The sequence below is a fragment of the Gymnodraco acuticeps genome, unplaced genomic scaffold (genome assembly GCF_902827175.1).
Source record: "Gymnodraco acuticeps unplaced genomic scaffold, fGymAcu1.1, whole genome shotgun sequence".
NCBI lineage: Eukaryota > Metazoa > Chordata > Actinopteri > Perciformes > Bathydraconidae > Gymnodraco > Gymnodraco acuticeps.
The window spans coordinates 237,713-261,641 of NW_022989924.1; the positions used below are offsets into that span (position 1 = coordinate 237,713).

The 23,929-nt window shown below is 42.1% G+C and overlaps 1 protein-coding gene across 17 annotated transcripts in view; it reads right to left on the reverse strand.

Moving 5' to 3' along the window:
• The window catches only part of mecom (MDS1 and EVI1 complex locus), a 37,297-nt gene extending 23,521 nt beyond the window's left edge, over nucleotides 1-13,776 (reverse strand). For 3 of the 17 annotated variants that reach the window (XM_034209876.1, XM_034209880.1, XM_034209875.1), the window contains exons 1-7: nucleotides 13,121-13,775; nucleotides 11,485-11,619; nucleotides 2,386-2,488; nucleotides 2,168-2,281; nucleotides 1,670-1,781; nucleotides 1,413-1,528; nucleotides 1,083-1,319 (exon numbers count right to left, since the gene is read on the reverse strand). In XM_034209876.1, coding sequence (XP_034065767.1) covers nucleotides 1,083-1,319; nucleotides 1,413-1,528; nucleotides 1,670-1,781; nucleotides 2,168-2,281; nucleotides 2,386-2,434 — 628 coding nt within the window. In that variant the 5' untranslated portion in view covers nucleotides 2,435-2,488; nucleotides 11,485-11,619; nucleotides 13,121-13,775. Of the gene's footprint in view, nucleotides 1-1,082; nucleotides 1,320-1,380; nucleotides 1,529-1,669; nucleotides 1,782-2,167; nucleotides 2,282-2,385; nucleotides 2,489-11,484; nucleotides 11,622-13,120 lie in introns of those variants that run through there. The other 14 variants (XM_034209888.1, XM_034209886.1, XM_034209884.1 and 11 more) reach the window with 11 other exon arrangements.
• Nucleotides 13,777-23,929: the final 10,153 nt, after the last annotated feature.

A 23,929-nucleotide genomic window follows, 5' to 3' on the forward strand; every position in this document is an offset into this window, starting at 1 on the left:
GAGGAGGGCGGTGGTAAGTGACGGCTAGAGGGTCGAAATTAATAACCGTGCAGGCCTGAGTGCTTCCCTTTCTTAGAGAAGCCCTGACACACACACACACACACACACACACACACACACACACACACACACACACACACACACACACACACACACACACACACACACACACACACACAACACACACACACACACACACACACACACACACACACACACACACACACACACACACACACACACACACACATCCTTGACACATCGCGTGCATACAGACAGTGCAACACTGTGCAAAACATGTCCTTCAAGGGAACTCGCACAAACAAACAGTCCGGACACACACATGGTCTCTCCCCGGCAGACGTCATGTTTGAGGCTCTCTCACTTTTTCTTTTTTTCTTTTACACAGCCATTAGTTGTTTTTAAACTTGCATATTTTCTGCTGATTACAGCAAATGGACTCCCATTCGGAGGGAAGAGGGCTGTACATGTGGTTGCTATTTGTGAGGAATGGTGCATGTGGCGGAGGGAGAGAGGAGAGGAAAGAGGAGTCAGAGGTCTGCAGCGGAGATGCAGTCACTCCGGCCTGTGTGTTTATAATACGTGTGTTAATATGGGAGTGTGTATGGATTGCTGCGAGCTGGTGTGAGAGGTGAGTGAAAGAGAGACGGGGCAAAGGGTGAAGGTCATAACGCTTTAGGGGAAGGAGATCAGATCCGAGCTGTGAGGTGGTGAGAATGTGAAAGGTCAAAATGTGTTGGCAGGAATTAGCATTTAGCGAGGAGCTGGGAAAACGTGTGTGTGTGAAAGAGAAAGCAACGTTAGCAGGTTGTCACTGTGAGGGGAACCGTTAGACCAATGGGATTGAGTCACATTACATGCTAGTTTAATGCTGTTATCACAATGTATAAGAGTGCTGATTTAACTGCTACTATATCATCCCATGTGTACTTCTTGTAAGACATCACATCATTGACTCTTGAGAAGAAGCTGAGGAAGGATACAAATGTATTTTTGCAGCAACATCACAGTTTTTCTACAACACAATCATATTATGTTTATAACGTACTGAGGAGACTTACATAGGTAGGGTCTTAGTGACTTACACATGAAGGGCTTGACACTGCTGTGGATGTGCTTATGCTGCTTGAGGCCTGAAGATGTTGCAAACGTCTTTCCGCAGTCGGGGCAGGCGTGGGCCCGCGCCCCCACATGCTGAGAGCGGATGTGCCTCTGCAGGTTACTGGGGTCTGTGAACACCTGCTGGGGGAGGAACCACACACACACAGGGGGGGATTTACTATCTGGGGAGCAAACACCTCCAAGAAGAAACAGACACAAGTACAAAGTCAATATCACCTTCAAAAGTCATCACTCTACCTTTGAGCAGTTTTCACATTCGTAGTGCTTGCCATTGTCGTGCGACATCTGATGCCGGATCAGGTTTGACTTCCAGTTAAAGGCCTTGGGACACTGGTCACACTTATATTCCCTGTCGTCAGAGTGGGACATAGCGTGGGCCTCCATGCTGCAGGAAACCAAACAACCACGAGGATTTAGACATTTGCTCTGTGTTGTACGGTTTTCTGACTACATGTGAATTGATGAAAATGAAAATCTGAAGAATATATAACAAAATACACGATGCTTTTGTCAGCCGTTCATTCACCTCTGGACATCGGGGAACACCTGGTCACACTCCTTACACTCGTGTAGGCCGTGGGACATGTGCAGGGATCGCAGGTCTTCAGGTTCTTGGTCCTGCAGGTCACTGTCCCCTTCTGGAAGCACCAGGGGAAAAAAAGGTTAAGCATGATGACTGTTAAAATGAAAAAGCCAAATCTAACATCCCATTGTTTTAGCCCACACAAATAGAATGGTGTGTCTTATTTCACAGTGTGTTGGTAGGCCCTTCAGATACACACATGTAGACAGTTTGCTATCTTTAAGAGAAACATATTAATTACTTTGATCATATGGGGAAAACATATTCATTTGCACTGCTACGTTGTCATTATTATATGACCTCATGTTCAGTCTCTTCAGGAGGAAACAGAGCTCTTACATCATTGGTGTCATATTAACCCAGTTCGGCTACACATCCCTCTTGTGACTCTTCTTATAATGACATGACAATGGACGATCTATTTTTAAATAAAAGACAAACCTGGGTTAAGGAAGGAGGAGGGGGGCGTCCCACACGGCTGCTTCTGGTGGTCCAGCAGCTGGCTGCGGGACTCAAAGAGCTGCTCACAGTCCTCACAGCGGTACTGCCTCTCCTCTGCAGCCAGGGGGGGGGGAACATTAGTATATTGAGCGTTTATGTGAAGGCTAAGTGTTGTTCGGGTTTAAGCAAAGGACAGAAGTGTGTGTTTTGATGCTGACCGTGAATATCAGGAGCCATGATGTCACATGAAAACTCCTCAGCCTTCATGAAAACTAGCAGCTCTTCACCGGGGAAAATCTCACGGGTGGCTTTGTAGAAGATCTGCAACACAAACACAGGGAGATTTAAATCAAACTTTGATATCACACGTTAATGAAAACTTATGAAACAAAACAGAACTTTTTGCTGTCCTTTGCCGTTTTTGGTGGTAAGACATCGCAGCTGTTTTAGATTGTTGTCATGTTGACCAACATTTCATACAATATTTACTGAAACTACCAATTTTCAAACCAGCAGAGGTTACTCTTAGTACTGACCTCAAATCTACCACACAATACGTGTCATATTTGTACCACCACCACACACAGCGGGGAGACATGGAAACACATCTTCATTAACTTGTAACTAACCATCATAATTAATCATTTGTCTAATTGGCAAAAGGATCCCGGTTTTAGGTCCAATGCATGTGTAATGTGTGTGTAAACAATAACTGAGTGGAATTTCCTCTTGGGATTTAATATAGGGTCATCTTAATCTTAATCATGTCAGACATTCATCTATATAAACAACATCATAGCAAACACAATACTGTATTGTAAATACACGTCTCATACAGTATACACAACAATGGATTCTCTACTAATGCTTGTACAGCAGTAGCCAAGAAGATACGATTAGATAAGACATTAATCAAGAACTAATTCTACTTTATTCCAACTAAATACACTTCTTTTAAAGTCCATATAAAGGGTCAGGGTGCAGATATTATTGCATTCAAGGCAGCTATTTGTTTGGGTGGGGGGGGGTCAGTGGTTTTAAAGAATCAGCTGAGAGACCCTGGGACTGCGGTGCTTCCCATGGACACACAATGGCCTTTCTCCGTGAAACAATCAGGCATGGCGTTATTTTTGGCATGCGTCGGAGGTTTAACATATTACCTTCCTCCGCCGCGTCAACGTGACAATGATGATGGGGGAATTTATTAGAAAATGCCATAGGAAGGGGGGGGGGCTTCTGGGAAGGCATGGGTCACAGGTACACCGCTTAGCGACTGAAGTCCTGGCGAGCATTTCTAAGAGAACAGAGTGGCTCCGCGGAGACTTATGATAAATATCTCCGTCACAATACAGATCATAATGTATTCTGTCGAGTGTGCTATAAATGTTTGTGTCATTGTTCTAACTTCTGGCACATGATATATTCGTAAAGAGGACGGTACATATTTCTCAGTGGCTCCGCTGAGGCTTACTGAAGCACAGGATGTTCAGTCAGTAGGGTAAAGGGAGATTAAATACTAATAAAGACAGCAGGGTCAGAGCTGTGGCATGTCAACAACTGAGGAGTTAACCAACTCAGCTTTGTGGTAAAGCATGAAAGTATGATTTAAATAAAAAAATCTTAGCAGCCATGAAAAGCAGTGGGAGGCACGACAAGCCTGACTCCCGTTACAGGTCTAAACCAGAGTAATTACACATCAACCACCAACTGTAATGCACCAAATATTCTTGTTTCTATTTTGCATTTTTCAATGTTTTGAACGGCATGTTCCTAAAGGGCTTCATGATTGTGAAAGTCATTGCGATATTTTCACTGCCAATGAATTATAATAATAATACATTTTATTTATTAAGCGCCTTTACAGATGCCCAAAGACACTTTATAGAGATACAAAATAGAAATAGAATAAAGGTTTAATACAAATGGAACTAATAAAACATTTAAAATGAGGATATCTTTAAGGATATTGGACGGATTGGTCATCATGATCTCATTATCATTGAAAATATATACATTAAGGTGATTATAGTCACATTTGTTTTAACATTTCTGTACAAAACAAATGTTATTAAGTCTGTAGACAATATTTTATAGGCTGGTATTTCTCTGCAGCTCTAAAATACTTTATTTAAAATGATATTTAGACCTATATTTAGCCTTCATAAGCATCTATGTTGCATGTTTTTTCTTATTGTATTGTTATTTTTCACTAAATGTGTTTTGTGGGTAAACACGGAAATTGCACAGTCCCTGTTAAATAAACTCAAAACAAGAAAAAGTACTGTGATTCATTCCGTATGAATATTGCACTAGTCCATATTGCGATTTGATTACATTGAATTGTGCAGCCCAATGCTCCGTTTAGAAAAGGTGTCTTCAGGTTGAATGTTTGGTGCCCCCACAAGAATAAAGGGAACTGAACTGCGAGGGTCCCGACAGAAAGCTTTAATCCCTGACATACCCTCCTCTCACCCCTATCCACACCATAAACACACACATGCTCTGACGAGGATGGAACCCCATACATGTAACACACACAAACACACACACTCCTTCCTGTGCCCGTCACCTCTGCAGGGCCACGCTAAATATTGTGATTCAGAAACAATCAAGCAGCAGTTCAAGCAAACAGGCGTCTCTGCGGGGATCCGCTGCGAGAGACTGATACCGAGAGCGGGGAGGGAGGGAGGGAGGGAAGGAGGGAGGCTCTTTGGACCGAGGCCTCGGAACATAACAATTAATGGACACTGTCAAAACCACTTTGTCCATAAATGCAGGAGTACACGTTCTTGCTGAAGAGCAACGACCAGGAGTCTATCATTTGAGTATGTTTTACAAATAAGATAAAGTAGCTTCCATCTTTTGGGGATCAATAAAAAGCTCTTGTGTGTCAGTACTTGCTGGACAAGATGATGTGTTTTGAGGGCGATTGTGAGGGGAATTCCCCCAACAGCTCCACCCCTTCCCCGAGGGTTCGCCACAGATAAACAGTGTACAAACACACACAAATAAATAAGAAAGCAGCAGAACAGAGGGCGCAGTGTTTGATTCCCAGAGGGTCAGAACCTAACATGTCTAACACACCAAACATGACTGCCAGGTGTTAAGCAGGGGCTTAAAACAACAGGTTTTTCTGAAGATAAGATAGCCATGGTGTCTAAGTTCACACTGAGAAAGCAAAACAAACCTCAACCAAAGGACATTTCTTATTAAAAACGGAAACAGCACATGATTTCAGAACATTCCCAAACCATTTCCTATTCAATAATACACCTTTAATCTGTAAATGTATCATAATGGAAAACTACTCTCCTCACTGACTGATTAGCTATTATTTCTATCTGTCTGTATGAACTCACTATCTCTGTTTGTCAAAGGTTACGAACACGAGAGGATCAAAGGCTATAACCGGACCACATCGTTACCTTGACACCATTAGTCATTAGCAGAGTAAACACGGTCACATTCCCCCCCCCCGGTCGCACCCTGTTGGCTGACTCCTGGCTCACCCACAGCTCACTTCACAGGTATGCCATTCACTGCTGTCCTGCCTCAACCAGCTCTCAGTCAGCTCTCAATACCTCAAGCTATTAACGTCTACATCTACGGGAAAAGGAAGATGCATCATCGAAAACTATTTGTTTTAATATAGAAATTTCAATCTTTACAAGGTATCTACCTGTCTTCCATCAGGGTCACGCAACACGCACCATACATTTGGAAGTGACCATCATTTGATCTGTAAACAAAACGATTTTGTGATTCTAATGGCAAAACATGCTAAGATGTCCAACTTGATCCAGAAAATTGGACGAACACGTAAGAAAGCCAATATGTTAAGAGTTCAAACAAGTAGAATATTGTCTGTACGCAGGAACTTTGTCAAGATCTTAGTGTTGGTTTCCAGTTTTATTTTTAAATGTATTTTGTCCCCAGCCTGTCTTACCTATTGTTCTCTGTCAGTCAGTTAATTATCAATCTTTCTGGATATCCTGGATTTTCCTCGTGTGCCTTTTTATGTACCAGCTTTCATTTAATAAAACTGTCTTTTTGTTTTAAACTTGTATACCTGCCTGAGCTTCTTACCCCCGGTGAAAGACTTCCTTGCAGCACAACCATATCTTATTCAGATTGTTTCACATATATTGCCTTTGCGCCGGAAATTTCACTCAAATTTCAATTAATTAAGCACCCCTTCTTAAAAGGAAGCGAGCACTTCCTAGGGCGACTGTGGCTGCGAGGGAGTGCGGTCGTCTTTCAACCAGAAGGTTGTGGGTTCGATCCCATCCCAGATACATGTCGATGTATCCTTGGGCCAGATACTTAACCTTGAGTTGCTCCCGATGGCCAACGGTGTATGAATGTTAGTTACTAGAGTAAGGTACACTGCTCTGCTCTGTATGAATGGGTGTGAATGGATGAATGACATGTAGTATGTAAAGTGCTTTGAGGGGTCTTAAAGACTGGATAAAGCGCTATATAAGTACAGTCCATTTACCATTTACCTTGTACCTCATAAAGGACATGTTGGAAACTCTGCATTTCCAAACTTTCTATATTTATGTTCTAATGTCTTATTAAAGGTGGGGTAGGTAATTTTGGAGAAACCAGCTGGAGTGCGCTAGAATTTGAAAATACACAGCCGGAAAAAATCTGCCACTTCCTCACAGAGCCCCTCCTCCAACACACACGAACGCGCACATGACCAATGAGGGCACGAGATAAGTTTGTGCACAGATGGAAGGCTGACAGGCAGGTAGGCCATCCAGTTACTTTAGCCGGGCCGGCTTCCACAGATGACATTTTTCTTAAGGATTTGTTGTCAAAGCACTTCAGATATTCATTGCTATCGGGATGTTAAGAGCATTCCATGGAATATAACAAAAAGTGTATCTCGAGCCGGTTTCTCAAACTTAATACTTCCACCACCTTTAAGCAGTGGTGGTAAAGTAAAATAAGCAAAAATACTAAACTGTAAAAACACTCTGTTAGTAAAGATTATTTAACAATAGTTTTTTGATATTAGCTAATAATGTAAATCTAAAATCTAACTAGTAACTAAAGCTATCAAGTACTTAAGTAAACTCTGTACATGGTTTTCCCTGGGTGTTTTTTTTACAATGTATCTCTTTTCACAAAGATTCTTATGCATATTTAATACCAGCCTGGAGCTGTTATCTCACTGAGTTATAATCACTTCATGATTCTCCACCTCCTGTGTATTTACATAATGAGCGACTGGCAGTGTTTTGCTAAAATGCCCCCGAGCCACTTCATCCCGCTCAATAAAGTGAGTGAGAATCAATAGAAAGAGATTAACGCTCATATCGCTCTGCACTGTCTTATGAAAGGCTCTTCAGGGCCTCGTTGGATGATGTTAATTACACATTTAATCCATTTTCCTTTCAATTGAGTTGGTAGGGTGAGGAGCGCGGGGGAGGGGTTTTTTCAGCACTAATTGCCCTAATTATCCTAACGACAAAACACGCTCAGGATCTGTGCAAGAAGTGCTTCAGTTCAGTGCATCAGCAAACAAATGAGGATATCAGGGGGGGCTTTTGTAGGGGCAATCAATGATTAAAGTAAGATACAAACAGCAGGTCGAAGTTAAAATACTTAAAGGGGCCCGATTCTGCTCATTTTCAGGTTTCATAATTGTAGTGTCTCTACTGTGACATGTTTACCAGCTTTAATGTTCAAAAAGCTCTTTATTTGTCTCATATTGTCTGTGCTGCAGCCCCTCTTTTCACCCTCTGTCTGAAACCAGAGCCCAGTCTGCTCTGATTGGTTAGCTGGTCGGCTCTGTTATGATTGGCGAAAAGCTAAAAAAAAATCCCGACCTTTAGCCTATCACCTACAATGTGTTGGAGCGCTAGCCAATGGAAGCGCGAGAGTTACATTGTTGTTTCATTATGTTACAGAAGTAAACAAAAGGAGTCCAATCGGGGTGTTTGGGAGAGAAATTTAATGCAACATAATTGTTCTTAATTGAAGCCAAATTGAAGAACATGTTAAACCATAATTTTAGCAAGAGGTGTTTTTATTATGACTGGATCTTGGAGTTACAGCACCCCGAGTTAATTATAGATTTCAGCGTGACTCACTGCGACACCTGCCATCTCCTTCCTCTCCATTTATTCCTATTTCTTTCCACTGCAGTGTAAAAAAAAAAAAAAAAAGCAATAAAACGTAAAGGTCATTCAAATGAAGCCTGTCCTTGTTAAGTGTTGTAAACGTACTAAATGTAAAGCTAATTCTCTTCCGAGAGAAAACAAATAAAATATCTAATTTTAGTCCGGTTAAATTAACACAGCTGGATATCTACAGTGACACAATTAGCCATTCAAGTCACTCTCCAACTCCATGTTTGTTGACATTTAACTTTGGAACAAGATATTTGTTGTTGTTTAAATAGTTATGAATAGAGAAGGTTGCAAGATTGTAAATCAGTATAAGTTGCAATGACTGTAAAGAATGTATTCTACTGATAATACAACACATATCAATCTCTTTGTTAACATTTACAGAATCCATTTGATTGAGTTGCTTCCAAAACATGGATTTGCTTTGCCATTGTATTACAGCTGAGTGGACAGAAATGAATTGCAGGAGAAAGGAAAAGAAACAGTTCCTCCAGACAAAACAGGCTTTATCCTCCTCTCTCTTTCCTCACTTATTCATTCCTCCCTCACTGCCTCACCCTCTTGAGATTGGTCATAAAGTTTTACGATAAACAGAACTGGGTCAGAAATAAGAGGCGAGTTCCAGTCTCACGCTGGCAGGGGCTAAATTGGTGCTTGAAAAGAACCAGGACCGAATAACGAGCGGCACACCTGGAAACTGCTCTGGTTGTGTGACACTGTCTTCGAATAAATCACGCAACAAGTCATCTGGGCCGATGGCAGGCGGTGAGGAGAGTTGGTTATATTTGGTTCTGAGGGAAGAGTAAAATGTTGTAGCCCCTGGGTATCTGTGCCGGTGGAAAGCTGCTGATGTGCGGCTGCGTCATGTGTGGTTTCAGGCCGGTTTAGACTCAGCACTTCTCGAGCAGTAAAAACCTGTTGGAGTCAGGTACTGTGCGCTTTCACATTTCCAGCTCCCAATGAGGAGCATGGGGAGTCATCTGAACCGCAGTGAACAATTCACAGTCCTGCAGAGTGAGCACACACACATACCATGTATACATCACTTCAGGGGACATTACATTGACTTACATGCATTTCCTGGAGACTTATCCTAACCATAACCATAACCAACACATGCCTAACCCTAACCCTTACCCTTACCCTAATCAAGTCTTCACCCTAAAATTAATCATTCCCCTCATGGGGACCTCCATTTTGTCCCCATAAGGGAGGCGAGTCCCCACACGTGACTGTGTAAACAGATTTAGGTCCCCACAAGTATAGTAATGCTAGGCCACACACACACACACACACACACACACACACACACACACACACACACACACACACACACACACACACACACACACACACACACATTCATGTAGACACACAGTTACAGGTGTGTGCAAATGCTCAATAATCACTTCACAAGCTCAAGTAAATGCACATAACAGCTCTGTAAGCACAAATAGGTGTGCACACACACACACACACACACACACACACACACACACACACACACAAAAACACAAACATTTATGCACACATTTAGAGCACACTTACATTTAAAGAGGTAAATGTGTGCTCAAAGATACATACACTGCATTCATGTCAATGCAAATAAAAGCTCCCTATGTCAGACACACAGACACACATTCATAAGTCTAGAAACAAATTCAGTTGCAGGTGTGTTTGCACAGAAGCCACACACACACACACACACACACACACACACACACACACACACACACACACACACACACACACACACACAACACACACACACACACACACACACACACACACACACACACACACACACACACTCACACAACACATACAGTTACAGGTGTGTGCACAGTTTCAAGTCAGTGCATATAAAAGGCCCCGTAAGCACCCTCACACACAACAGCACACACACACTCACACACAATCAAAAAATGACAGCGGCTCTACAGGACCACCACCCCCCCCCCCCCCTTTCAGCCTTTTCATTTCAAATGTACAGACAGGCATTGTGGAAGGCTACAGTGTGTTTTCAAAAACACCTCTGTCGGCCGGAAGGCTTAAAGACGGCCGATTGTGCCGTGTTGTGACACTGTGTAATACTTAACAATCACCTCATCACAGCCATGTCCGTGACCTGTCGGAGCCTTACAGCGCCACCCGAGCAGAACCGCCGTGTTGACAGCGAGTCACACCTCCAGGAGAGCGCTCTGCGTTTGTCTCTTCTAAAAGAGAGTGGGGAAGTGCTGCTGGAAAGCTTCCCTTCGTCTCTCCACATTTCCACTTCTGGTCATGAAAAGAGCGTGGGCTATCCACTCTTCTATTTATACGCAGAATGACATATAGGTGTGAAGGAAGAAGCTTTCACTTTGAGCACTTCCAAATGATTTTAGGGCCAAGAACCGGCTTTTATTTATGAGTATGTTGTTCCTTGATTACATGGCTGCTACTTTTTTGTATGTACTACGACAGTCTTGTGCCTGTACCCTCAACAAGTAATCTACGTGGACCACCAGTGAGAAGCGATGACAAGCACGCTGCCTAGATTATGTTTTTTATTCGGGGTCATGCTATGGTATGCTCCATACACATGTCAAATAAAGTTTAGCCTCTTGTCTCGCTGCCTTGTTCCTGTGTAGCGGAGGCGTCTGGCCGTGGGATTACTGAGGTGAACAGGCCCCCATGTGTACACCTCTCTGTTGCAGCCAGGTGAGCAGCAAAAAACAAAAAGGGACTGCGACATTCCTGGCATATCTAAGAGTTTATATCGCAAGCGTGACCGGGAAGTGTGTGGAACTATCATCTCGGCGGGCAGCCTCTGATCCTGCCCTGTGGTCCTCGCACGGCAGAAGCCAGAGCACAATTACAGAAAGAAAACACACGCAGATAGCGAGGAGTCTCTACGGTGCAGCGTGGGGGAGAGCTGTGTGTGTGAACAGAAGGCAGGGTGGGCCAGCCGCTCGTGGGTCTATCTCACTTAGATCTCAATAACACCTTTAAACACACCCAGACAAGACAACAAATGGAAAATATAGCGCTTTAAAAGAGAAATCTGAATGACTCTCACATGATTCAGACACCATGTGGGAGTTTGACATCAAGTCATCCACATGTTTCTCTTTCTTTTTCCCTTCTTTAGATCATGTTCATCTTGTTTTTGGTCGAGGTTGTGTCTCCACGTACCTGATCATCTATCTGGCACGCTGTCAGGTTGTGCTGTTTGGCCGCAGGGGCAAACTGGATGAGCTTCAGCCAGCTCCCGATATCTGGCTTGCTGGCATCCACGCAGAATTTTACATGGCCTGACCCATCCAAGATCTGCAGAAAGAGAGAGGGGAGATGGGGGAGATGAGGGGGGGGGGGGGGAGATCAGACTTTGATCAGTATCAGTCCAGATTACTGTGTCCAAACACTGACTAACCACATACCTCCCATAGAGAAATAAGACTCGTTACATGTTAGGAGCTGGTCTGTGGTGCAACACACATAGACACACACATATACACACACATATACACACACACATAGACACACACACAAACACACACACACACACACACACACACACACACACACACACAAATATAACTCTACAACACACACACACACACACACACACACACACACACACACACACACACACACACACACACACACACACACACACACACACACACACACACACACACACACACTTTTAGTACAGTACAAGCAAAGGCAAAGTCTATCATCAAACATTTGTACAATTATGATTTTTATTTCAGAGCAATTTATGAGAAAAACATTTTTTTTCAATGTCCACAAAAAAACTACAATAAATGTAATAAAACTTAGTAAAATGTATTAAATATATGGGATATTTTCTTATGCTTTAAAGGACTTATGTCGTTTAAATTGCAGTAATAAAAATGTGTCAATTATATTAATGTTTTCCAACAACGATAAATCAGAACATATTTTAAAAAACTGTAAATCACAAAAAATATAGCCTGTGAATCAAATACCTATCAAAATAAGAACAAATGAAAAAATACAACTAAACCAAAATATGTGATCTAACGAATTTTAACTGATCAGTCTGGAATTGTTTAGTTAATAAAAACGATTGTTAAAAAATGTTGCTTTATTATTCAGGATTAAACTTGACTTCAGCTGACGTTTGAATTCGTTTCTGAAAATGTAGCTGAAACGAAAAAAAACGTATTGTTTTTAAAGGTTTAATGTTATAAATAGGATGTTTTAATTAACATCCTAATATATAATAATAATAATAAAAACGAATAAAACAATTGCATTTCTCTCCAACAAAACAACAACACTCTAAAAGCATCTAAAGAGCAAAACAACAATACACAGAAACACTGAATGATTGAGCAAATCACAAGCTCGCTGCACTTCTATCGTTTACAAAACATTACTACAGCATTTCTCTCAACGAATTCTAAACGATATGATGTTGTTTTAATGTGTTAATATTTATAACACAGCAGCTGTAAACTTTATAGAGATCAAATCAATCGCATGAAGCCGCGAGAGATAAGAATTACGAAGCCGATTGTTGGGATGCAAAACGGAATATCAGGGTCCCAAATGTTCCGCTCTGCTTTTGTATTTAACCTGCCACTGAATAAATATTTAGCCTGCATAAAGCCCTTTGTCTGCTCTGGATCTGCCCATTCATCATGCAGAAACACGCTGCAGCATTTCACTCATTTAACGCTCAAACTTACAACGAAATAACCAAGAAAAGTTCATTTCATATTTAGCTTTCAATGCAAATCGAGTAATAATGTTTTTTTTTTTTATAAAGTCTGCTTACCGTTGAAACTCTTTAGTTAAACCTCTTGGGAAAATAACTGCTGAGCGAAAAGCGATAAAAAAAACTCCGATTCAAGAAAAAAAACACCGATTATTTAAAATAACTACGAAGTGTCTTAGCTGGGGTGCGATCTCCAGATTTTTTGTATTGTAAAAAAAGAACAAAATAGTTATTTTGTTTGCTTCCCGGTAGCGGTGATTCTCTGGTCTCCAAGCCGCAGGACGAGCACTCCTCTCCGGGTGCGACTGTCCCTCAGACACGGTGGAGTAAATCCGCTCTCTCTCTCTATATTGTCTCCGGTGGAGCTCCTCTCACTGTCCGGCAGACAACACGGATCGAAGCGGCTAGATCACCTCCGGAACATCAACTTGCTCCAAAGTTTATTCTCAGTGTGCGCTTCTCTCTTGTCACCCCTCCTGTCCTGACGCACCCAGGTGTCCTCGAGTAGCCATTCAACTTTTCATTTCTCTCTTCCCCCCTCCTCAGCCAGTCGGGATGTGTCGTCTAAATGATAGCAGAGAGATTCAAAGAGGGGGGGGGGGGGTTGGTTGGTGGATTCAAGCATCGCCCCCTCTACTTTGTGTTTCTCTCTCGGATCCAGCGCGTCCAGAAGCGACTCCAAACACCGGACTGTCTTCGCCTCTGTCCCCGGGTCGGAAGCGGCTCCTCTCCGCAGTCAATTTTAAAGTGACAGGGGCCCGGGGTTGGAGAGGGTGACGGGGTCAGGGAGAGGTCGGGATGGGGCTTCACTGCACACACAGTCAGCACACTTTAATGAACCAACAGAAGCATCAAAGCGCGTGCTATTATCCACGTGTTCCCTAACTTTTTCACAACACTTCATGGAGCATTTTATGACATTATTAACCTGAACAGAGACGAGCTTTTTCTACTTTTTTTTTTTTTATTACCTCCAGGTTATGATTAAATCGCACTTATGTTAAAGTTTAATAAAAGAAAGTGAGGATTAGAGTTAAACAGTCACCTTATCTCTAATTGTGCTCGCTTTACGGGAGTAACATATACTTAAGTGTTCCTCTTGGGGACCTCCAGGAAACTCCATAAGGACCATTGGAAGTCCAAGTGCCACCATTTGGGAAACATTGACCTAATCACCTGCTTTTGTCTGACTTTAATAAAATGCTAGGTTGTTAGGTTCGTGTATTTTCCTCATAAAAACCGCGGACACACAATAAACACAAATGATTAAAAAGGGAAACAAACATGGCATCGAGTTTTTATCAAATATTTAGGAAAATCTGAGAAGAATTTGAATGAAATAAAAAAGATTATTAGCCACAGCAAGAGCTAAATATTTGAATCAATGTTGAAATACAAATACTGCTATATTGTAATTATCTGGCCTCTGTGCACCTGCTTTACGACAAGCTGCAAGAACACAAACATTTTAGCATTATTTCGATTTTTAAGCTTTGGATGCAGATGTACAGTACAAGTGTAAATCCGATCCCAATAATGTGAATAAACGGACAGTGGTATAGAATAACACAGATTGTCGGTGGGGAGTGTATCAGCAGCTCATAAAGCGGACAGGGCTCCGGCTGATGAGAGCAGATCATGATGGATAACACCCCGCACTGTGACATTGACCTTCCATCCCAGATCATGCCTATTGTTTTACGAAATCGCGGAGCAAATGTGCAGGAAGGACAGGAAAAATCATGTGTAAATAAGCCAGGACCCTGCCACCGATTCCCATCGTCTCGCGCTCCTTGAGAACCGAGCAGAGACCCCGGTCCGTGCGCTCATTGATTTCCTGCCTCTCCTGGACTTGTCCATTGTTGGAAGCCTTTTTAATTTAGCCATAAATTGGGAAAGCTCAAGTCGAATGAGCTGTTCTATTTTCTTCCTGTCAGGATGAGGGATTTGTTTTATGATGCATTGTGTATTAAATACAAGTAATCTGGGAAAGTGATTGCTCCGGGTCTGATGGAGGATCCTGATAGAGAGGGGGCTCTTGTGTGAGAATAGGAGGAAATGTGTGGGGAAAGGAGGACAAACACAAGGGGTTTTAGTGGGGTATCACCGGGGGTAAAGGACCCCCATAAGTATATAACGGAATACGTGTTGTACTTCTCCCCACCGTCAGGAGATGGCGTGCTCACCTGAACTCAACTTTTTCACATTAACATCATTTTTAGAATATATGTGTCGCTATTTAAAGCTTTTTTAATCGCAATCTTGACTAATTTCCCGTTTAAATATGCAGAATTCAGATTAAAACTGACATTTTGTGACTAAAATGACCATTTCTTGCACACTTATTATAAATAATATCCTATACTTTAAAATGGTGTTAGCTGTAACCTCCTGGCCCCTTCATAATGTGTATTTGTCAGTCTACAGATTACTATCTTTCACAGTCAACTTGTATATATATTTTTGTTCTGTTTTATTTCTATTTTGAGATTGTAATTCTATGTGAGGTTTTATATTTTATGTTTGTTTATTTTCCCCTTTTATATTTTCAAATGATATGCTGCTGTAACGAAAACATTTCCCAATCATTTGGAATTAATAAAGTGAATCTTATCTTATTAATGGCATCATAGGTTGCATATTTTACATTTTTTTCTGCCTAAAATGGGCTTTGGTGGAAGTTTAAGGCGTCTGCGTTTTTGTGTGTGAGTAAATTGACTCCCTGAGTGCGATGAAAAAAAAACCGTTCCCTTATGGATCACGTGTTGGTCTTTATTTCTAAGCCGTACATTTCCCTCAAAGCACCGCAGTTTGTAACCGTGTGCTCAGCTTTCTGATTTGTTATAAAATGGGGGTCATTTCTCTCTGAATTGCAGCACAACACATCAAGGCGTCAGATTGCTATAGGACATGAAAGATTCAGCTGAATATATAATCACCTGAACGAGCGGATATAAAGCCTCTGAATCTATGGAAAGAGCGATAGGGGTGAATTTAAAACGCTTGTACATTTGTTAATAAACCCCGAGCATGATCTGCCAGGCGTAGCTCTAATTTTATATTTATTCCGCCATAAGCACTGTTCCCAGATGAAACAGATGTGTTTTATCTGAATTATGCCATGCCTTTATCATAATGGTTTTGACATAGCCACTAAATAGCGGTGTGGAAAAGCTGTTTATCAACAAATTACAAAGCAAACACATGCTCCAGGCTTCAGGGTGTGTTAGTTCCGACTATATCATGCCACACAGCATTTCATACTTATTTAAGAGACTCTTAAAACGTAGGAGCATGTTTAGTGCTGAGGCTTTAAAGTGCTGTGAAATTCTGGAAAGGAGGTTCAATTGCTTAAATGGGCTCGTGCTTATTTGGCTTGCGGCTTTCTTGTTTGTTTTAGGAGTTCAGTCACGCAAAAAGCAATTCATACATGAATGTGGAGATTTTTTTTGTGATCAAATAGCTTCATATTTTACTTGATCTGAGCTTCATGGGCGAACATTGGCCTGTTATCCTTTGCATAACTTTTTGGCAATATCCTTTTTTTCTCATAATAAGGAATATGGATTTGTATTCTTCAAATAGAAATGTGTGAAGTCAAGCTAGAGAAAAATGAGAATGCAGTCTTTTCCATCACTTTTCTTATATTTCAATTTTTTTATTTTCGTCAGAGTAAGGATTGAACAAAAACGATGTAAAAGTGATGATTATAATCAAAACAGCCACCCTTTTCTGTATTGTGCTCTCTTTACAGAAGTCATTAAGATCTTATTATGGTCCTATTCTACTCATTACTAGTAAAAGTAATGCAAATGTATCTTAGAACTACACAAGTAGTATCAGCAAATTGTACTATGAGTATCAGACACTGTGCAGGATGGCTCTTTACACGCTATTATTCCGTTTATACATCTCAAATAGTTTTAGGCTGAAGTTAATCAAAGCCAATTTAAGCTACTTTTTAAATACCGGGTAAATTAGTTGTACAGTACTGCATCTAATCATAATATGTGTTTTGGTCTGTACGTAGTAGATAGTATGAGTATAAATACAAAGTAGTAGAGTAAAAAGTACAATATTTAGTGGCAAAGAAGTATACTGGAAATGAAATGGAAGTAGTAGTACTTGAGTATATATACACTGTTACATTCCTCCACTGGGTACAACATATACTTATGTCTTCCTCTTGGGGACCTCCAGGAAACCCCATAAGGACCATTAGAAGTCCCTGTGCCACAGTTTGGGAAACACTGACTTAATCACCTGCTTTACTCTGACTTTGAAAACAATCTGTACACTATCCTCCCCAGATCACTTACTCACACACAAATTAAGGTTTGAATAAATCAAATAATACAAAAATAAAATACTTCATTTAATAACATGCATGAATGTGGAGATCCTGAAATAGCTCCATATTCACTCGATCTGCTCCGTCGTTGACCTGCAATGCTTTGAATAACTATGTTGCCTTTTGTTTTCTGAGTGATTTGTATTTTTCTGCCCCATCTAGATCCGAGATCAGATGGGACAGGCTGCAGAAGAGGGGGATTCCCGAGTGGGTTGCAAACTGACTCCAGAGCAGCCGAGGGGCCACATGGAAACAGTGTGTAGGCCTGTGTGGTGCATTCCAGCACATCCTCCAGGAGAGCGGAAAGAGCGAAAAAAAGAGAGGAGAGAGAAAGAAAATATCGCAGCCAAATCCACATGAAATAGTTCTACCATTCACGGCAAGACCTCCCATTGACACCGGGCGAAAAGCTGCAATAAGCCTCCATCATGACTCTGTTTACCCCCCTGTGCATTTTATTTTAAAAGTGGGGGCAATTCAATCAAGTGGTAAACTCATTTAGAGCTCAAACGGACGGTTAGCCTACCGCTTGTACAACTTTCTCTTTAATTAACACATCCATCATGAGGCAAGATTAGTGCTTATATTAAAAGGATAGTGTCCATATAGCGCCCAATTAGCATTAAAACAGAGCAGAGGAAATGAAAGGAGAAAAATGTAAATAGAGAAATTTCCTCGGGTCTGGAAGTAGGCCCGTTGTGAGCGGCGTGTTAATCTCCACCTCAGTAATTTGGTTCTGCGGGAGAAGACAGAAGCCCTGCTGCTGTGGCCTGCACTTCATAAATCACTGCTTTATGTGGACAAGGTCAGCGCCCCCCCCCAACCCCCCCCCCCCTCCACCGGCCCCTCCGCCATGTTTACCCGGCCGCCCGGGGGCTCTCAGGACCAGACCAGCTCACTTCTAATTACTTTGGATTATTTTCATTTGCCGGGGGTGAGCCAGGCATTCCGGCGGAGAGAGAGAGAGACAGAAAGAGGGATGATTTCTTGACAAATTCAGCGGCCGGGGAGGAACGTGTTTGCTGAATTAGTTTTGTTTTGGCACCGTCTGTTCCCGTCTGACAGATCCTCGCAGTGACAGGGAGGCACGTCTATTTTAACAAACCCTATATCCCGTCTTCAAATAACAGTTTTCTTTTAGAATAGAGGGTTGTTAGGATGTGTATCCACGAGAGCAGACACAATGTTCCCACCAGTTTTCATAGAGTGTGTCAATACTGAAAAAGGCAGGGCATTATGGGATATGATGCCTATTTGTGAGGAGAAATAAATGATCTTATTTACCAGTTTGGATCTTTGAGAGGCTGCTTGCATAGGTGTTATTTGGGGGTTGCTAAACTAAGCTACATATAGATAAAGAAAAAGAAAGAGATAATAACACTTACATTGCTTACATTAAAACATTGAAGTAACATAATACTAATCTTGGATGTAATCTAAGAGGCAGAAGCAGGAAAACCTCCTCCTCCATGGATATTCAAAATGAATACATGTGATGTTTAAAGGTTCCTCAGTGTGAATGAGATTGTTTTTTGTGGTGAAACCAACACTGACAAGCAAAATGTGTGCAGGCGCTGTGACGAGACATGCATGAGTGGCAAGGCAACCTACTATCAAAACACACCTGGGCACTATGAGGGAATGTTATGTAAGAAAAGTGGATATTATGCATAATTGAAAAGGTGAGTTAAAGACAATTGGTTTAATGCAACCTGGAACGTGGCTGCAGCAAGTTTGTGAAGCTGAGAGGGGAGGGGGGAGAGATGTACAGAAAGTAGTACAGGCCGAAGGTAATCACAGACACTTCCTCCGCAGAGCCTCGGCACACAGGGCCACACTGTATGTGGGCTTCAGGGTGCGATAAAGCTGCACAGGAGTCAAAGGCCAGGTTTTCCAAGCATAAATTCAGCGGGCACACAGCTCCCATACGCACAGGACGGACTGGAAACTTAAACATCCCACTGCAGAGAGAGGGAAGGGGGGGGGGGAGGTAATTAGAGCATGTTGCCGGTCGCCGCAGGGTGAACAAATCGGCTCTAAAACGCTCATAGATATCATCTTTAAAAGAGCTTTTTATGTACGAGAGGCAAAGGGCTGTGCAACTGAACACGGCACTTCAGATGTTGGAGTGTCACACATTCATTACCTTTATTGAGCTCTCCTCTCACGTTTAAAGTGCCACTGCCACAATCTGCTTTTCATATGCCGTGTCCAATTGGAAGGCTAATATTTTAATGCTGGGCGGATATCAGACAGACGCTACACTTGTTCAGAGCGACAGGACCAAAGGCTGCCATGACAGTTAAACATCGTAAAGCCACGACAGAGGAAACCCAATCTTTAAGCTAACATCACGTTATTGAAGGATGATCACATGCATATTAGAGCGGGATAGAGGCTGATTGGAGGTACATAATACATGTTAGGCTACTTAGAGGCCTTTTAAACAGACATTTATAACGCGCTATCTTAACATTTATTAGATTTACTTACACTTGTGATGACTTGTTTGGCTTCTGATGATGACTTAATGTTATGTGGCTTGTGGTTAAATAAGGCCTTTACAAAGTCAAACAAATCAAAACAAAAGTCGTAAACATTTCTACTATGTTATATCATTTATCGGTTCAAAACTGTGTCTCTTTAATTATGGCGCCAAGGTAATTGTAGTCTTTTCATAGTCCCTTGACTTCAGAAGTAACAACTGGGTTACAATACTTTTGATTTGATCTTTGCACACAAACAAACAAATGGCTCTTACAGTGTTATTGTTACATTTACAATGAACTGAAATTTGAAAAAGTCAACTTAAAACCAGTTTATATTTCTTAGAAGGAACAATGACTTTGTTTAAAAAGTCCCTTTATCCGATGAGGAGGCAGATGGAATGTTTGGCAAAGCACAGAAAAGGCTTATATTGTTGAACAGAGGAGAAGAAAACATGACAAGTGGGACTAATGGCTATTTCATATCCAAAATGTACAAGTGGTCAAAACTGCAATGTGAGAAAGTGACACACACACACACACACACACACACACACACACACACCCACACACACACACACACACACACACACACACACACACACACCACACACACACACACACACACACACACACACACACACACACACACACACACACACACACACACACACACACACACACACACACACATACACACACACACACCACACACACACACACACATATACCATGTATACATCACTTCAGGGGACATTACATTGACTTACATGCATTTCCTGGAGACTTATCCTAACCTTAACCATAACCAACACATGCCTAACCCTAACCCTTAACCTAAACCTAACCAAGTCTTCACCCTAAAATTAATGATTCCCCTCAGGGGGACCTCCAATTTGTCCCCATAAGGGAGTAGAGTCCCCACATGTGACTGTGTACACAGATTTAGGTCCCCACAAGTATAGTAATGCTAGGCCACACACACACACACACACACACACACACACACACACACACACACACACACACACACACACACACACACACACACACACACACACACACACACACACACACACACACACACACACACACACACACACACACACACACACACACACACACACACACACACACACACACACACACACACACACACACACACACACAGTGGAGTGTGTTACCCAGCCCAGGCATGATTAAAGTCCGAATTAAGTCGGAAAACAACAAATCAGTTGCAGCCTGAAAATGAAGGAAAGCTGAGCAGCTCACACTTTACACGGGCACACGGAGTGGCTCCCATTAAAGGCTTCACTGGCTTTCAGTAGCATCAAAGAGGCCCCTGAGTTAGGCTGGGATTATATTTAACCCGGGAGCTTGTTGCACTGCTGAGTACAGGGCAGTACACAGGCTGCTGGGATGCAGACCAACGCTCTCATTAAACTGTGGCTTGGGCACCATTTCCTACAGGAACACATGGAGGGATGCACGGACGCACGAAACAAGTCAACAACAAGACAAATAACTAAAATACGACAAAACTATAGTGACTTTATGAGGGATGGTACAATAGGGTAATTGTTTATATATCTTTCTAACTCATCATACTTCTATAGCTTTGCAGGCTACAGCTGGGAGATACACAACATTTAGAGATGTAAGAATATTTTTCTAATATTGATGATTTTGTGAAACCAACCCGAATCACAAAATGGCAAAAATATAATATCAAAATCACATTCAAAATTATGTTAGCAGCAAATATGCTTTGCAGTTATGCATTTCATTAGACCAACAATATAAAACATAATATTCCAAAACATTTACTCCACCTTGTTCTCTGATGGAGAAAGCCAACGTTAAACGGACCGGACTTCTTTCTGCGGATTGATATGACTGCACAAAGTCCCTTGATCCTCGATCTCTGGAATTTCCAAACTGACCAATCATAATCAAGTATTCAACTTAGCCGTGTAACACATTACAACTATTGGTGCATACAGGTTTGTTAAAACTAGAAAAGGTGGTAAAGTTCTCCATGTTCGTCTGTAAATCTCTACATCCTGAGATAATGCAATCTCACGTGGCACATTTCAGCCGTCAGACTTGATATGAACCATCAGACGTGTGCGTCAATACTCCCAAGGTTTATTCAATTCCAAACCAATCATTGTGGTGTCATACACTTTTGGGTTAATATTCTAACTGTGAGGCCCAGGGCTGGTTGAAGATAAATCAGCTTTTATGATGGGTTGTTATGGTTTTTACGGCACCAGGGTTGTGAGGGACTGATTTGGGGATCAATCACCTGCAGGTGTCTGCTGGGGTGCTGCGAGGATCGATTGAGGATCTAGAGCTGCACTGATGGAATAGAGCTGAGTGTGTGTGTGTGTGTGTGTGTGTGTGTGTGTGTGTGTGTGTGTGTGTGTGTGTGTGTGTGTGTGTGTGTGTGTGTGTGTGTGAATGCGAGAGACAAAGTGATGAAGGTGTGTGAATGCTTCAGAGAAAGAGAGGAGATATATCTGGGGCTGCAGCGGTGATGAAGGACTGCTGGACTATGACCAGACCATCTTATCGCTCCCCCACCCCCCCCCCCCTGAACTCCACCTCCCTCTCTCTCTCAATCCACTTCTTTATCTTGATGGCACTTTGGAAAATCTCATTGTCACACAACATTTAACAAAGACAAAAGTCTGAGGCTGGCAGACGGAGATGACTGGCTGGAGAATCCCTCACTCAGTGTGGGCGCACAGCGTCGCCAAGACACACACACACACACACACACACACACACACACACACACACACACACACACACACACACACACACACACACACACACACACACACACACACACACACACACACACACACACACACACACACACACACACACACACACACACACACACACACACACACACACACACACACACACACACACACACACACACACACACACACACGAGTAAGTCTGTAAAGTAACTAAGTACATTTACTCAAGTACTGTACCTAAGTAACATTTTGATGTACTTGTATTTTACACGAGTATTTCCATTTTCTGCTACTTTGTACTTCCGCCCCACTACAATTCAGAGGAAAATATTTTACTTTCACTTCACTACATTTGTGCACAGATGGCACGAAAGCGCACACCGACGCACAGACACATTAGTCACTACGAGGTTTGTCAGTTTCTTTCTCTCTCTCTCCCCTGCACGGACACGGTGTTTATACAACATCTCCCCCGACCGTCGGACGGCTGCTTCCTCCGTGCTGTCAGCGCAGCTCGGCCCAAACAAAAGAGGCGGAGAGCGAGGCCTACGCTTTCTCAATCAGAGGAAGTTGGTGCTGATTACGCTGCCCCTGAAGAAGCATTCCGATCCTGTTAACCCGCACTACGGCTGCCAACTCCAAACCATGCAGAAACACCCCTTGGAGAGTCAACCTCACCCACTGTAACCCTGGGTGCCCGGGACAAACGCTCTCTTCCTTTCCTCTTTCCTTTGTCTCCTCTTTCCTCTCTCTTCTTTGTTTATCCTCTATACTCTCCTGCTGCTGTTACCTCTCCTCTACTAAACACTCCATTTACCGTTGTTCTCGTTTACTTTACACTACATTTCATTTAGATGTCCTATACAAATGTGCAATAAACCTTGAAACGGCATGCTCAGAACAGCAAGAAACGTTCACTTCAAATTAGCCAAACCATAGAAAGTGCTAGTGCATTAGTTTCAAATGAGCTAAAACCTTTAGAGTACGCCAATCTGTTATTTTGTGTTAGTTTTATTTTTATGGTTTTATGGCCGATGTGCAGGAAAAACAGGTGGGTTTTAAGTCGGATGATGTGAAGACTTTCAGCTGTCCTGATATCAATAGGGAGATCGTTCCACCGTTCATTTATGCAGGATATCAAAAAGAGAGCGGTATCCACCCAGTTCGATCGCTTTTATATACTTTCACAATCATTTTTATCATTTGAGTTCCCAATGTTTTCATTTTAATATATTGTTTCTGTCTGTCCTCTGTATCT